Source organism: Musca vetustissima, unplaced genomic scaffold (genome assembly GCF_032173495.1).
Source record: "Musca vetustissima isolate MV318-11 ecotype Yass unplaced genomic scaffold, APGP_CSIRO_Mvet_v1 utg108036, whole genome shotgun sequence".
Classification (NCBI taxonomy): Eukaryota; Metazoa; Arthropoda; class Insecta; order Diptera; family Muscidae; genus Musca; species Musca vetustissima.
The window spans coordinates 36,030-53,245 of NW_026886941.1; the positions used below are offsets into that span (position 1 = coordinate 36,030).

Sequence of the window (17,216 nt, forward strand, 5' to 3'; positions counted from 1 at the left end):
TCCACGCCTATGGCAGTGATAGTCCTTCTCGAAAAATATTATTTATAAAAATCCACGCCTATGGCAGTGATAGTCCTTCTCGAAAAATATTATTTAAAAAATCCACGCCTATGGCAGTGATAGTCCTTCTCGAAAAATATTATTTATAAAAATCCACGCCTATGGCAGTGATAGTCCTTCTCGAAAAATATTATTTAAAAAATCCACGCCTATGGCAGTGATAGTCCTTCTCGAAAAATATTATTTAAAAAATCCACGCCTATGGCAGTGATAGTCCTTCTCGAAAAATGTTATTTAAAAAATCAGCGCCTATGGCAGTGATAGTCCTTCTCGAAAAATATTATTTAAAAAATCAGCGCCTATGGCAGTGATAGTCCTTCTCGAAAAATATTATTTAAAAAATCCACGACTATGGCAGTGATAGTCTTTCTCGAAAAATATTATTTAAAAAATCCACGCCTATGGCAGTGATAGTCCTTCTCGAAAAATATTGTTTATAAAAATCCACGCCTATGGCAGTGATAGTCCTTCTCGAAAAATATTATTTAAAAAATCCACGCCTATGGCAGTGATAGTCCTTCTCGAAAAATATTATTTATAAAAATCCACGCCTATGGCAGTGATAGTCCTTCTCGAAAAATATTATTTAAAAAATCCACGCCTATGGCAGTGATAGTCCTTCTCGAAAAATATTATTTAAAAAATCCACGCCTATGGCAGTGATAGTCCTTCTCGAAAAATATTATTTAAAAAATCAGCGCCTATGGCAGTGATAGTCCTTCTCGAAAAATATTATTTAAAAAATCAGCGCCTATGGCAGTGATAGTCCTTCTCGAAAAATATTATTTAAAAAATCCACGCCTATGGCAGTGATAGTCCTTCTCGAAAAATATTATTTAAAAAATCCACGCCTATGGCAGTGATAGTCCTTCTCGAAAAATATTATTTAAAAAATCCACGCCTATGGCTGTGATAGTCCTTCTCGAAAAATATTATTTAAAAAATCCACGCCTATGGCAGTGATAGTCCTTCTCGAAAAATATTATTTAAAAAATCCAGGCCTAGGGCTGTGAAAGTCCTCCTCGAAAAATATTATTTAAAAAATCCAGGCCTAGGGCTGTGATAGTCCCCTCGAAAAATATTATTTAAAAAATCCACGCCTAGGGCTGTGATAGTCCTCCTCGAAAAATATTATTTAAAAAATCCACGCCTAGGGCTGTGATAGTCCTCCTCGAAAAATATTATTTAAAAAATCCACGCCTAGGGCTGTGATAGTCCTCCTCGAAAAATATTATTAAAAAATCCACGCCTAGGGCTGTGATAGTCCTCCTCAAAAAATATTATTTAAAAAAATCCACGCCTGGGGCTGTGATAGTCCTCTTCGAAAAATATTATTTAAAAAATCCACGCCTGTGGTTGTGATAGTCCTATTCGAAAAATATTTAAAAAATCCACGCCTATGGCAGTGATAGTCCACCTCCAAAAAAATATGTAAAAAATCCACGCCTATGTCAGTGATAGTCCTCTTGGAAAAAAAATCCACGCCTAGGGCTGTGATTCTGCTCCTACGCCTTTGATAGTACTTCTCCAAAAATTGTATATATATATTCTATTTTAATGATATATATATATATATATATATATATATTAATGACCCATTTTAAGCCAATAAATATTGACCTCTTCTAAAAAGGAAAACCTTGACCTATTGCTCTTCTGCTTGAATATACAAATATTTTGTTTTCAAATTCCATTGGGTCGTTTTGTTTCATTGTAAATAGGCAGGCACCACAGCAATACGAATGCTTGGTAAGCATTTAAAGGATTTTAGTTTGTAATGTTGTTGTTTTTTGCGACACAAGTTATTTATGTTGCAGCAGAGCATTAACTTTTCTATTTCGAGTATCGTTTGCTTGGTCTTTTTCGAAAGGACAAAGAAAATGCCTTTTTTGCCATATGTCAAGTCAATGGTTACGAAAGGGCGAGAGAGAAAAAATTCAAGAATGTATGTCCCTATGCCATCCATTTATTATTTAATGTTAAAGAAATGTTTTAAATATCTAAGGAAATAGAGATAAATAAGCGAACAGTCGTAGATTTTTAGTAGATTTTTAGGATAGAATTTATATGCCGATGTCATTGTAGATTTGTTGCCTTATACAATAATAAACAAAAAAATTATCAAGCTCTACCCTTAAAATTTTTTTTCTGGACCATCTAATCGCGTAAATTGCTTATTAAATTAAACCAGTAAGGAAAGTAGTAAAGTCGGACGTGGCCGTCTATATGATTTCCTTCAGCACTTTCGGTATATTCAACATATGAATCCTAACCGATGTCGCATTTTGAAGTAAAATGAAATTGGATCCATAAACATGTCATTCTGCAACCTATACTAAATTGTTCATTTGATCAGATATATAATTGCTTCTTACAATGGGACAAAATTATGTAAATCAATTTAAAGCAAATATCAATCGGACGCCCGTGTATTATTTGGATAAATATCTGATGAACATGAGGAGTGTGGGGCAACATTTGCATTAAATCAGACGAAATTATATATAAAAGCTGTATTTAAATCGGAACCGATTTTCACGAAACTTAACACACATCATGCTAGACTTAATTCAGTACGCTATGCCAATTTCGTGCAAATTAAAATATATTTATTGAATTTGGTTCACAATTTACATAAAATCGGACGAATATATATAGGAGCTATATCTAAATCTGGACCGATTTTCACGAAACTTAACACGTATCATTCCAGACCTAATTCATTGCCATGTATATCCTGCAGATTGGACACAAGTTGTAACAATTTAAAACTTTTCTAAGACCTACCGATAAACTTGAGCTTAATAATGAGGTTAAGTGGTATGAAAACGTATAGATATGCATCAATTTAATAATAGCAAGTAAATATCGGCCGGGCGAACTTTGGATACCCTCCACCATAGGTATACTGACAGGTACTTGAAATGAAAATATAAAGTGAACCTATACAGACATTTCTACAAACAGATTTATGTAAACCATAAAGTTCACCAATGGGAAAAATGGAGATTTTCCCTAAAAACAACAAACAAACAACATTTCCGTTGAAGGTAGGCACATCCCCACTCTCCAGAAGGTGAAAGCTAGGAATAAAGTTCTGAAAGCTTTGGCAACTCCTGGTGGCAAGAATAAAGAAACGTTGGAAATGACATATAAGGCCATAGGTCGTTCCATCCTGAATTATGGACTTCTTTCCTTAGTGACACACAATGGTGATCCTTGCAAACAACCAAAAATAATGCACTCCGAATTGCAACCGGTAGATTGTCGATAGCGAACGCGATAAAATCCGTGCATTAACTGGCGGTCTCCGAAACCAAAAATGGCTACAGATGCAATAGTCCTACAACAAGATCCTCCTGCAATTTCGGATAGTGAGAGGCTTCTTCCTAGGCAAACCCGTTCAATTCTGGCACAAATAAGGTCCGGATACAGCAATGTTCTCAACTCGTCCACGGAGCCCTTAAAAGGTGTCTATTCAATTGTCCGTCCGAAGCTACTAAGAACTCAAAGTAATAAATTACAACCAATTTGGGCAAAAAAATGCGCTTAAATCACCCACAAAAATGAAAATTGGGGGTACGTTATATTGGGGTTACCAGAAAAAATGGACCTATATTTATAATATTTATAATATTTCAGCGAATTCAGTTGAAAAACTCCCTCAGGAACCCCCCAAAATTCCGAAAATACCCTTATATGGGAGCTATGCTTAAACGTGGACCGATATAGCCCATCTTCGAACTTGACCTGTCTGTAGACAAAAAACTCTTTGTAAATTTTTGCAAATCTATCTTAATTCATTTAGAGGCAAAAACGATTACAAAAGACGGCCACGTTAGATCGTCATCGAATTTTATTAATTAATCGAAATTAATATTTCGATTAATAACGAACGGAAAAACGAAATTAATATAGCCTCCATACTATGCTGGAGGAGATAAAACAAATAAAACATATTAAAGATATAAAAAATATTTAAACCAACTTACCTTATTTTCACGGTAAATTTTGGAATCTTGATTTTTTAATTCTATAATAACTTGAAAATCTTGCATTTGATAAATATTCTTGAATCTTGCTTTTGCTTATGTTTTTCTTATCTTAAGTTTTTCATAGCTATAATATTAATAAAAATAAAAAATAGAAGAGAAAAAGAAAAAAGATAGCAATAAATTAAGGAAACAAAATTTATAAATCCAACCCACCTCTCTTCCCAGATTAGATAATGAAAAATTAGTTTGGTGATAAGTGATAATGTGTTAAAAAGATGAAGTTGATTGATGTCTTGTAGGCATGAATTTTTGTGTGTTGTATAGGAATATTTTTCGTTTTTCAATTTTATTGAGTTATTATCAATGATGACTTGCTTGGCAAATATTTCAGTAGACTACTTTTTAACTTGACTTAACGTTTTTTTTCTTTCACTTAATTCTAATAAAAACACATAAAAAATGTAAATGCAAATCTTGTAAACTCATCACGTTCGGTAATCTCTTCTTTGTTATGTCAACATTTAAGGTTGCATACGGAGGGCACCATCAATACGAATAGTTTCACCGTTCATCAAGGGATTCTCATAGATGGCCTGCACCAAATGAGCATATTCCGAGGGTTCGCCCAAACGTTGGGGGAATGGAATGGACTTGGCCAAGAAGGTGCGCACCTTTTCGGGCAAAGCAGCCAACATGGGTGTGTTGAAGAGACCAGGAGCAATGGTGCAAATGCGAATACCTTGGGTGCTCAAATCACGGGCAATTGGCAAGGTCATACCGGCAACGGCAGCCTTGGAGGCAGAGTAAGCGGCTTGGCCAATTTGACCATCGAAGGCAGCCACAGAGGCAGTGTTGACAATAACACCACGTTGGCCATCTTGATTGGGTTCGTTGGCGCCCATAACGCCAGCAGACAAACGGATAACATTGAATGTACCAACGGTGTTGACCATCAAGACACGGGTGAAGTCTTCCAAACGGTGGGCAGTGTTCTTGTTGAAGTTATAGGTACGGATGGCGGTGGCAGTACCGGCACAGTTAACAGCCAAATCCAAACGGCCGAATTTTTCCTTGGCAGTTTCAAGAGCGGTGGTTACATCCTTTTCGGAGGTAACATCGACGGGAACGAAGACAACATTGTCACCCAATTCCTTGGCAACTTCATTACCCTTGGAGGAACCCAAATCGGCCATAACAACACGGGCACCTTGTTTGGCGAAACGTTCAACGGTGGCACGGCCCAAGCCGGAGGCACCACCAGTAACGAGAGCAACACAGTTCTAGAACATGCAAAGAAAAAAAACAACAAGAACAAAGAAATAATAAATGAAATTGTTGCTGTTGTTGTTAAACACATATTTTTTGGAGCGATTGTATAACGCTTATCATGAGACAGACAGTGACGTTATCATAATAAAGATGTTCAAAAGTCCGATTTTTTTTGTTCACCGGCCAAATTTGAACTTTGTACTTTTCACTTTCATTGACTTGCATGCATGCATAGTTTTGATTTGTGTTATCCTTTTATGATTGTCTCCAATGTTTTCTTTTTGTTCACCGGTCAAACTTGGACTTTGTACTATTCACTTTCATTGCATTGCAAGCAAGCATGCATCGTTTTGATTTGTGGTGACCGTTTTACAATTCTCTACCAATAATGTTATCAAACAATTGCAAGGGAACCTACCTTAATCATGTTTATGGTTATTTTATTATTATAGTTTCCCGAAAAAAAAAGAGATTGCAAAAAATTCCGCACTTGCTAAACTTCCGAACAGCTGCTAAAACACCGGTTGAATGTTCCACCAACTTCTGCAAAATTTATAAATTTTGATTGTCAAGAGTTGCCATCGTTAGTATTTCAATGCAAACTGGGTAAGTAGTTGGCATCGCGGTTTAGGAGGGATGATCAAATGGCATGATTGGTGAACAGTGTTATTTACATCAAATGTTTATAAGAATTTTATTAAATAAATAAATGGAAACCTAAGCCATCCGTTTTAATTTTCAAATCCAAGGCAATATGGGTATAGTTTTAATGCTTAAGGTCCCCACACACCATTGGGCATGCATGACAACATTTGCAGTAGTATTAGTGATTTTATGACAGTTTGAGAATGTATGTGTGAGAGTTTGAAAATGAAATGAATGATTGAAGAGTTGTCTACACACTCTTCAAGCACACACGTACACAGAGGTTCATCGGCAGTAGCAGTACGGCAGTATAGCGTGTGAGCTCATTTTAGACAATACTTTGAAGCTAGAAGTGCAATTCTTCATTTATGACAGGTATTATTGAAAGTGGAGTGCATTGGAAAAAATGCATCGGTTTATTGCCTTTCATAGAAAACAGTTTAAAGCCCCGGCCAACGATCGGCAACCTAAAAACTGCGTAATATTATTCCAAAATTGTAGTTAAAAAAAGAATTTGAATTGCGCAGCCGTGTATCCGCCTATCCATAGGGGAACGTCTTAAGCCCCATCCCTAGCCCAGGTACTTAAAAAATTGGATTGCGTAGCCTTTTATATTACAAAATTTCTGATAAAAAATCGAGGAGAACGTCTTAAGCCCCGTCCCAAGGCCAGCTACTTAAACACACCTTAATATTATTTTTACATTCTACTTGTAAAAAAATGGATTGCGTAGCCTTTTATATTGCCTTTAAAAAAAATTCTGATAAAAAATCGAAACGAAAACAAATTCAGATAAATTCTTCACTATTTTCTTGTAGAACTTCTTCGAACAGACAAAACAAATCTATTAAATATTTTAGTTGGCAACACTACTTTGTTTGCAACAAAGCTATCATTTCACAGTACCTAACATTTAAGTAAAAGAAGAAGAAGAAATTGCAAAAAAATCCTTAATGCCGGTAAATTTTGTTATTGCAGAAGGATCCTTACAGAAAACAGCATTCTCTTCCTGAAATATCCTCCTACCACTGGATAACTGGCACATTTTCCTCTCTCATTCCGAATTGAATGTTCAATTACCAATCTATTGAAAAATTTCTGCAAATCTGGATGAAACTGGTGAAGTGATGATCGCCGTATCAGAATCTCTGGAATATATTCCACGAGGTCGGCAGGCGGTCGATGAACATCCTGGACCAACAGAAATAAAACAACATCCACATTTGCCCTCAGAGAATTTGTTATTATTGCGTTTACAAAATGTCAATATATCGGCCAAGGAGGAACACAACGAATTTTGGTGTGTCCGTGAAATTTATGAAGATTTTAATCAAAGCAACAACAATAAAAATGCTAATAAGAAACAACAACAGAATAATAAAGGACATAGTTTGGACGCCAATTTGAATAAGAGCAGTGAAACAAAACCGCCACCCACTGGCCCACCGGAATATATGTGCGATTATTTGGTTAACTCTGAAGAGGAATTGTATGTTCGGAAACATACTGCTGTGTGGACAAGGGGTAAGTGAAAAAATTAAATTTAAATTTTAAGGTGATAAAGGATTTAAAAAAAATCTGAACATTGAATTTACGAGCTGTATCCATATATCCTAAATTATTTTTTCAACCTCATGAAAGTATAGAGTACGTCGGAATAGAGCTCATAGTATTTAAGTTGGAGCTTTGAAATTCTGCGCATGCATTCCTACTATACCCTGGTGCTGTTAAGAGCATATTCGCTGATAACTGTCACTATAGGGCCATGTTTCGACATTCCCTTTCATTTATTTCTATTTTTTCAGGCATATCCGATGAACGCTGTAATTTACCAAGACTCTGTTTCACTTGTGAAACACCCATTAAATTTGCCTTCTTTTGTCACAAGTCCTTCATCAGTTCACCCAAGGAACAATTGGCCGAAGAGGAATCTGGACAAAAAATCACCTCAATTTGTTTGATAGGTAAATATTTAATATATGTTTTTTTTAAATTATATAATTTTAAATAATTTTTCTCTTTTCAATTAGATCAAAATTCTTTGCGTGTCTATTGTAGCAATGGTGAAGATTTCCTCTCAAATCTGGAATTTCCCGTCTCACACGTGTGGCCAACACGTTTTGGTATCCTGTTGGAAAAGGTCGCTTCGAATACGATAATACAAAATCATTCGATTTCAATGCCGCGACTATTTTCTTTAAGTCATCCATTGGATGAAATATGTCCAGTACTCAATAAATCTTCGACAAATGTTATTTCATATCTTATCGAATCAGATTATAAGATCATATTCTCCGATGAAAAATCCGATTTGTTGCTATTGTGTGATACTAAAATTGGTAAGCATTTTATATCACGCCTGCGTAAAGCCAGTGCCGAGGAGGTACAATATATTGGAGCACAAAATGAAACAGTTTTAAGTAGCAGTGTTAATCAGTTCAGTGTGCACAAGCCCAATTTGGGTGGAACTGTTAATCAGTGCAGTTTCTCCCAGAGTAGTATGAAATTTAGTGGAGGTAAGTGGTATTGGAATTGAAAAATTTGTAAATCATTTTTTGTATTTTTTTTTATTTTAGTTACTCCTAAAAACAGCACAGCCCATTTGGGTCGCACTAGTTTGGGTACCTCGAATTATACAACACATATTAGTAAATTTTTGAATAGTGCCCATTCAATTAGTGGAGCTTTTGGTAATTTGAAGTAAGTTGTTCTTCAGCATTACTGATTGAGTTTTAATTTAATTTATTTCATAATTCATTTATTGATTATTAATTTATTTAATAATTCAATTTTTTTTCTAGCCGTTCCAGTCCAGCCTCACCCTTAAGTAATTTACAATCCACCATTGGCCAACATTCTATATCCGTACAGGATATACGCAAATGTGGTCAAAGTCAACCATCCAAACCCATAGTACCGGAATTATGTTTGGAACATATTTGGACTGAAAATACCTATGGAAAGTAAGTCTATTTTTATTACAAAATTGCAAGTAACATTTGTCAAATATCCACATCCTTGTTATGAAAATTGTTTGTCATCAAATCTCAAAAATCCTTCCGAATTCAAATTAACATCCCTACTTAATTTTTTACGGATTAATATTCGACATAAATAAGTTAAAATTAAACAAATTTTGCATTTTCCATAGCTCTCGAGACTTCTGTGAAATATCATCAAAGGCTTTTATACACACAGATTTGGTGGGACAAACTTATCTCTGTTATCTGCTACCACGTTCGTGTAAATTACAAATGGTCAGACTGAATAATTATGATAGCGAAAATTTAAACATTGCCACAATGTGTACTTCTATTGTGGCCAAGGATGCTGTTTCTCTGGAGGTAATTTTTCTTAAAATAGTATTACGTAATTTATTGTTACCCATTTTTTTATTTAGCGCATGAATATGATAGCTGTTTTGGATCCTTCGGGTACGCTAATACTTTATACCGGCACTGTATTGGTATCCAAAGTTCATATACCAAATACAATATCGGGTAATACACCGGCTTCTAAAATGCCCACAAGTGTACATAATATAACACCATGTATGCAAAATAAATCACCAAATACCTCATTCCCAAGGCGCAGCAGTTTATTACCATCTGCCCAAAAACCAAGTGATTCGACATTTGAAGAAGAGCTACATTTGCTGTCGCCTGTGCATCCTTTGCAGCCACAGTTTTTGAGCAGGTTGGTACTCAAATTTAAATACATTTAAAAAATAAAAAATAATTTTCTTTCAGATCCAATAATATATGTTTGAGTCTTCGTGATCCAGCTGGTAATCGCCTGACGCTCACCTACAGTTCAGGGAAAATGTTACGCATTACCTTACCCCTGATAAATGAAACAAAACTTGTTAGCCGTTGTATTGCAGCACTGCGTCAAGTTTTAAAACGTGAACAATTTATACAAATGATTACAAAATGGTATGGTTCACGTAATCCACCCGGATCTCGAGATTATTGTATCGAACAAGAATGGGATATATTTCGTAATGTTCTATTGGATTTAATGGGTTATTCGGAAACAATGCATGATGTTAGTAGTGGTACGGCGACTTCCTTCAATGCCGAGGAACCCAAGAAACGTAAGAAAAATGATGAAATCCACTCGGGTACCGATGAAGATTGGCAATTTATGTTGAATATATTGGATGGCATTGATACCAGTGCAAATGGCAATGGTGGTGGTGGGGAAAGACAACAAACATGCAATAGCATAGATACCACTGCTATTTTATTTAATACAATACCAGCTATATTCTATAGTTTTCATTTACTCTACGAAGATTTTAAATTGGATGATTCTATGCATCAGCATTTGAGGCCATTGGCCAAGGTAGGATTTCCTAAAATTTTTAAAGCAGCCATCTAAGGTTTCTATTTTTTCATTATAGTTTCTCCACCAGTTGGCCTTTGATATGCAATTGCAGTCGTATACATTTCATTATTCATTGGATTTCCCATGCCTTGTCCGCAGTGCTTCGAAGGCTTGTATATTAACCGAACAACATGGTTCACAAATGTTACACAAAGAACTGTTGACAGTACCAGCTCCAAATGTTTTCCAACAAATTGAATATATTTTGAAGGATAAGGAGAATATACCATTTAATTATGTGGATGGTATTAATGATTTGAGTCGTAATGTTTTACAGGTAAGTAATATTTTGATCGGAGACAGGTGAGATTTCTCCAAACATTTTTCGTTCGCAATAAGAATACCGTGTGAATCGTTTGGAATAGTTAAGAAAAACATTTCTCATAATGAGCGTTGAAAGCGAACAATTTTTTTTATTATCTCCCGGCAATCGATGTGGTTGATAACAATCTTTGATGAAATTGTTGTTTGTATCGGTTCATGGCTTCAATATTACGGGTCCACGCTTTGATTTATTTTTGGCAAAATATTTTTGATCCCGCCTTCATGTTGTAATTGTTATTTAATTTATTTTAGGTCATCTCATTAATTATGCATGGTCATGGAAAAATCAAGAAATGGATAAAACCATTGGACTTTGCTGAATCCGTACAATCATATTTTGCGAAGAGGCCAAAACGTTTTATATCTGTTAATGTTTCGCGATCCGAACAGGTTATACAGATGTTGATCAATATGGGTAAGTATCACAAGTCTATTTTTCTACAATTCGAAACCGTTTTGGAATGATTATAAAACTCACTCCAACTCCATTCTAACTGAATTTCACTGAAACATACTTCGTTTTTGAAGAACAGCATTAGCAAATAAAAATAGCATTAGCAAATAAAAATACTTTTATATTTCATTTTTAAATTTCAGAAATAACCCGAAAAGATATCGAACGTTTGCCGGTAGCCATACACCTCTGTATTGCAGAATGCTTAGAATATTCACGTCTCGAACCACCAATTGGTTGTTCTCCCACAACATATGAGTTGATTTTACGTTCCGATTTAGTTGCACATGCTAAATTACAAAATCAAAATTTTCAAACACCCAATTCGGGTTATTTGCAAAAAGTCAATATCGATACAGAAGATTCCCTGTCAGCACGATGTCCACCATCTAAAAATGGTATATCACAAATGGATGCCGCCCTAGATGATGGTATGGATAATATTGATACAAAATTGCTTAGTTTACGTTTTCCTGATGATATGCGGGTTGCGGAGGTACGACGCCTTTTGTCGTCTTCTGAACCGGTAATAATTGATATAACACAATCACCGGGTACATCAGATCATGAATTTATCGAAGAACAGGAAAAGCAATTATTTACCTTGTGTACAAGAACAATGACGCTGCCCATGGGTCGTGGTATGTTCACACTAAGAACTTCTATACCCACACCCACCGAATCAATGCCCATACCCAAGTTGTGCTTGACGGGTAAGGAACCGATCAAGGGAGCCACTGTCGAAATGCAACAAATTGAATTCCCAGCCAATATGAGTCTGTGGCCCACATTTCATAATGGTGTGGCAGCGGGATTAAAAATATCACCCAATGCCCGAGATGTGGACTCAACATGGATTGTTTATAACAAGCCCAAAGGTCAGGCGGATATATCCACAGAACATGCTGGATTCCTTATGGCTTTGGGTTTAAATGGCCACCTCAAAACCCTATCGTTTATGAGTATCTATGAATATTTGGTGAAATGTGATGAAATGACCAGTGTCGGCTTGCTGTTGGGTATATCGGCCACACATCGTGGTACAATGAATAATACAACAACAAAACTATTAAGTGTTCACATAGAAGCCTTATTGCCCGCCACAGCTTTGGAATTGGATATACCACAAAATATACAAGTGGCTTCCCTGATGGGTATTGGCCTGCTTTATCAAGGTACCGCAAAACGCCACATTGCCGAAGTTCTTCTACAAGAAGTCGGCCGTCCACCCGGCCCTGAAATGGAAAATAGCGTCGAACGAGAATCTTATGCCTTAACAGCTGGTCTGGCTTTAGGTTTAGTCACCCTCGGACAAGGAGAATCTCCAGCTGGCCTACGAGATCTTCAATTACCCGATACGTTACATTATTATATGGTGGGTGGTAATAAAAGAAATCTAACCGGTTCGCAAAAGGAAAAATATAAACTGCCCTCATTTCAAGTGCGTGAAGGTGATCAAGTAAATATTGATGTAACAGCTCCGGGAGCTACACTGGCATTGGGTTTAATGTTCTATAATACGGATAATAAAGCTGTGGCAGAATGGATGAATCCACCAAATACACGATATTTGTTGGATTTGGTTAGGCCAGATTTATTGCTGCTACGTACAATTGCTCATGGTTTGATAATGTGGTCAGAAATTCAACCCGATGAGGAGTGGTTACACAATCAATTCCCCGTCAATTTACGTTTTGATGTTGAGAAGGGTTCTCAGGTTAATGATAATGAGGATATCGATCATGAAGCTATAACGTAAGTTTATTAAATAATGGTTCAATTGATACTCAGAATAAAAATGTATTATTGTTTCATTTCAGTCAAGCCTACTGCAACATAATTGCCGGTGCTGCCTTTTGCATTGGTCTAAAATATGCTGGCACTGAAAATCCCGTGGCCTTTAAAACTCTGAGACGTGCTATAAAATTATTTTTGGGTTTTCCGGGAAAATATGTCGGTGAATTTGCTGGTCGCACAACAATTGAAAATAGTCTAATGGTTATACTATTGGCTATATCATTGGTTTTTGCCGGCTCAGGTGATTTGGAAATTCTGCGTATTATACGGTATTTAAGATCTCGTATTGGTTCGGCACATCCACATGTCACATATGGCTCTCATATGGCCATTCACATGTCATTGGGTTTTTTGTTTTTGGGTGCTGGACGTTTTACCATATCGAAAACACCGGAGGCGGTGGCTGCATTGGTCTGTGCATTGTTTCCGAAATTTCCCACGCACAGTAATGATAATAGGTGAGGGGATTTTGTAATTTTTTATAATTTTGTTTTGATTACATTTTTTGTTTTTCTCTTTTCTTTTTCCAGATACCATTTACAAGCCTTCCGACATTTGTATGTTTTGGCCGTGGAACCACGTCTATTTTTGCCTCGAGATATTGATACTCAAAAATTGTGTTTATGTAATATATCGGTATTAGAAGTGGGTGCTAAGGAGATGCGCCGTTTACCTATGGCTCCCTGTATGCTTCCCGAATTGAATTCATTGCAGAAAGTTGTTGTGGATGATCCCAATTATTGGCCTGTATCTTTTGAAAAGAATCGAAATTGGGATCAGTTGGTGTAAGTAAAAATTATTTATTAAAATGTAGATAGACTACAGCAAAAGGAAGTAGGTTTCCTCGTGATCACACATACAACACAATTTCCATTCCTTTCGCACCACTCTGTTCAATATAGACCTATTTCGCTTTAGCTAAAGTCTAGCTGAGACAATAAACGTCGCGTACTAAGGGGGATTTCAATGCTCACCATGAGTTGTGGCATTCCGTCCCATTTAATGACCAAAAGGAACGTTACTGGCAGAGCAAATTGATAGCTTCACGTTCTGTACGGCAAATGAGGATGAGGTAAATGGGAATAAGGGGATAGTGTCACAGTTCGACAGACATAAGCATTATGACACCGGGTCTGATAAATTAAGTCAACTGGCAGCCGCTAAACTGACAAGTATTCAAAGAGTTTACCAACCAGACTTCAGAGAACATTCCTTTCTTTCTGATGTAGTGTAGCAGAAAGGAAATTCCGGAACAGCATTGCATCAGCAGCCTCTAGAATTATACCTGCTAGTCGAATCCTGGTAAGAATGATGATAGGACCTCAGTCACATTTAACGGCGAAACGGTGGCTGATCCGAAGAAATGGTAAGTTATTTTAACTGACAGTTTTTCGAACAATCCTCGAGAGCGACATGGCGAAGCGAAGAGTACTATGTCGTAAAAATCTCTCGCAGAGGAGGTACTATCACAGTTTACAATGGATGGATGTTACATTTGTCATCCCTAACCTAAATCATCTTACAAAGCGATAGGTTGGAGTGTGACCAGCTATGAGGTGCCGGTGTGGCCTGCGAATAATAGTGCTACGCAATGGAGAAGTATTCAGACCTGTCAGAAAAAACTTTGTATATAGTTACTTATTACTCATACGCATCGCCTTAAGTTTCTTCCAAGCCAAAGACCTCAAGACCATCATCCTCTATAACGGGATCAAGGAAAGAGGGAATAAGGAGTCTGTCGACTTCCTTATTAAGTCCACTAATAACCTAGGACTCCTTCTGTTTGGTTTTAACATTTCTAATGGCATTGGACGAGACAAGACGGGGTTTTGGATTGGAGCAGATTTATTCCTGTATCCCTCCAGACCAAATGGGGCAGAATGGGGTGGCGGAAAGACTTAACCGCACGATTATGGATCGAGTACGCTGTATGCTGTTAGATTTGGGACTTGATTCCAAAATTTGGCCTGAAGCTGCGGTTACTGCAGCATACATTTTAAACAGCATTCCATGCCCAAAAGTGGTACGATGTCCTGAAGAGATGTGGACAGGCAGAAAACAGGAATTGGAACACCTAAGAATATTTGGCTATAAGGCATACGAGCATATTCCAAAGTCGCAGAGATCAAAACTTCAGGCCAAGTCAACAGAATGCATATTCGAGGGGTATAGCCAAGAAAGTAAAGCATATCGTTTGTTCAACTCGATGACGAAAAAAATATAACCACCCGTGATGTCGTATTCAGAAGAACAGATATGCAACTCTGATACAGATGCCACGAATGTGTTGGTAAATTCTGTGGTAGAAGTCATCAATGGCAACGAGGGTAAGATCTTTGTCGAAGATGTTCAACACAACCAAGTAGAAGAAGTAGTCGAGATTGCCGATGTTTCCATCAATAGTCTAAAGGTTGAGTTCGACGATTTTCTGATGGCAACATGCAATTTCAAGATGCTGAGCAAGAACTACCAGCTAAGTATGAATATGTAATATAATATTGGCCGTGAAGGCTTCCTTATTACTGAATGAATAAATAAATAAATAAATATGCCGAAATACGTCGATCTGGAAGACTTGTAAAACACGACATACATATTCACCAACTAGATGCAGTGACTGCATATCTCCATGGCGAGCTTAAGGAGGAAATTTACATGTTTCAACCCGAAGGATATGAAGATGGCTCTGATCGAGTTTGTTGTTATTGAATGCGTTTTTTAAAGGGCACGCTAAAAAATGTCTAGTCTACACTAAGTCAGGTGGTGACTTAGTTGGCCTTTATGATGCGGATAAAATTGAGCATAGTTCTTAAGCAACCGTCAAACCAACCACTCGTTTTCTTTTGGCCTCTCAACACATATCGAGAGATTTTCACTCATAGTAACAGAGGATATAAATTGGCCATTAAATTAAAAATTAAATCATGTGTGGGATCAGGATGGATCAAAAATGTCTACTGGACACGAATTGATGGCAGGATAACTAATACGAATCGTGTATGTTGACTAGAAACACACGATACTTTAAACTATTATTAAACTATTTGTCTTTCAATTCTTATGGACTTTTAGGTTCCGACCTTTCTGAATTTGGAAACAGAGGAGGCAGATGCATAAATAAACTTGTACAATTATGCATTTTATCTCCATGTTGTGTTCTTTTGTGTCTTCTTTCAGAAAAGCTTTGGAAAATTCTGCCTGTATTGAAATTAAAAAACGTTCCGGGTGTTTGTCACACTTGGAAGATCCAGATCGTTTGAAAAGTTTATTCTCTCAGACATTGACCACGGAACAATACATTTGCTGGGAAATTGATCCAAAAACATTGGAACGTTTCTCCAATGAGCCGTATGTCATTGGATTTACAGATCGTTTTTTGCATTTAGATGAACCCGACTCGACAAACGATGAATTGGCACTGAAACAACATCTGACCATGCTATTCTATAATGCCGTGGTAAAAGATAAAATGCATGTTTTACCCATTTATTTGGCAATTTATAATGTAAGTAGAAGTGAAATTTAAGATATGCAAAAATATTAAAGTCGGATTTTTTATTCTTTTAGCATGTTTTAAAACTCAACACCAGGGATCCGACTTTCTATAACATTTGGCAGTTGAAATTATTAAATTCTTATTTGGAACAGTATTCACATCCGCACATACTGTTCCCCAAGGAATTGATATCATCGTTTATTGAACAATTTCAAACATTCATTGAAACGTGTCGTCATAAATTGGCAGCGCCTTTAAGGCAATTCATTACAGCCAGAGATTTTGAATCTCACATTGTGGCCAATCTATCGCAACAGGATTTGGCAAAATTGGTATCAGTTGTCATCTACTATCAACTGACACCAAATCTATTAAATAGTCTAGTACAAAGACCCTCAAATTATGTTGGTTATATCAAGGAATTGAGAAAACTTAATTTAGAAGGCAACACCATACAATGTTTGTTGAAAATTTTACAAGCAACAAGTGCCTAAGGATTGAGGGCCAACAATTGAATCTATAATTTAAGAAGAAAAAAATCACCCCAAGAAATTCAATTAAAATATATTATTTATTTAAAAACAAGAAATACATGTATAACAAAATAAAGGTATGTATGAATTTAGATATACAATTTGGTTTTTTTGGTATTATATAAAATTTTGTTTTTGGAAGACCTAATGGAACACTCAAATATTTTAAGAGATTCTAAATATTTAAGAGAAAACATTAAAATTAAATTAAAATCCATTAAAAAAGGAACCTAATGAAGGTATGATGTATGGAT

The 17,216-nt window shown here is 36.3% G+C and overlaps 2 protein-coding genes across 2 annotated transcripts; one reads left to right on the top strand and one right to left on the bottom strand.

Annotated features, from left to right (window-relative positions):
* Nucleotides 1-4,538: 4,538 nt before the first annotated feature.
* Nucleotides 4,539-5,772, bottom strand: LOC133334429 (3-hydroxyacyl-CoA dehydrogenase type-2). Its single transcript, XM_061542724.1, has 2 exons — nucleotides 5,743-5,772; nucleotides 4,539-5,335 (listed from the first exon to the last, which is right to left on the bottom strand). The coding sequence occupies exons 1-2, from the start codon at nucleotides 5,749-5,751 to the stop codon at nucleotides 4,577-4,579; spliced, it is 768 nt and encodes a 255-aa protein (XP_061398708.1). The 5' UTR covers nucleotides 5,752-5,772; the 3' UTR covers nucleotides 4,539-4,576.
* A 1,255-nt stretch (nucleotides 5,773-7,027) lies between these two features.
* Nucleotides 7,028-16,923, top strand: LOC133334433 (anaphase-promoting complex subunit 1). Its single transcript, XM_061542729.1, has 15 exons — nucleotides 7,028-7,493; nucleotides 7,775-7,933; nucleotides 8,000-8,485; nucleotides 8,546-8,669; nucleotides 8,771-8,932; nucleotides 9,121-9,313; nucleotides 9,370-9,665; nucleotides 9,719-10,316; nucleotides 10,375-10,635; nucleotides 10,935-11,097; nucleotides 11,280-12,891; nucleotides 12,957-13,391; nucleotides 13,464-13,718; nucleotides 16,111-16,438; nucleotides 16,501-16,923. Exons 1-15 carry the CDS (start codon nucleotides 7,097-7,099, stop codon nucleotides 16,921-16,923), a joined length of 5,892 nt encoding a protein of 1,963 aa, XP_061398713.1. The 5' UTR covers nucleotides 7,028-7,096.
* The last annotated feature ends 293 nt before the right edge of the window (nucleotides 16,924-17,216 follow it).

Bases quoted from the DNA above. Each gene is read 5' to 3' on its own strand.
- LOC133334433 (XM_061542729.1), top strand. From the start codon at position 7,097: ATGATCGCCGTATCAGAATCTCTGGAATATATTCCACGAGGTCGGCAG. The intron at 7,494-7,774 runs GTAAGTGAAAAA...CTATTTTTTCAG, and splicing joins TACTGCTGTGTGGACAAGGG to GCATATCCGATGAACGCTGT. The intron at 8,933-9,120 runs GTAAGTCTATTT...CATTTTCCATAG, and splicing joins ACTGAAAATACCTATGGAAA to CTCTCGAGACTTCTGTGAAA.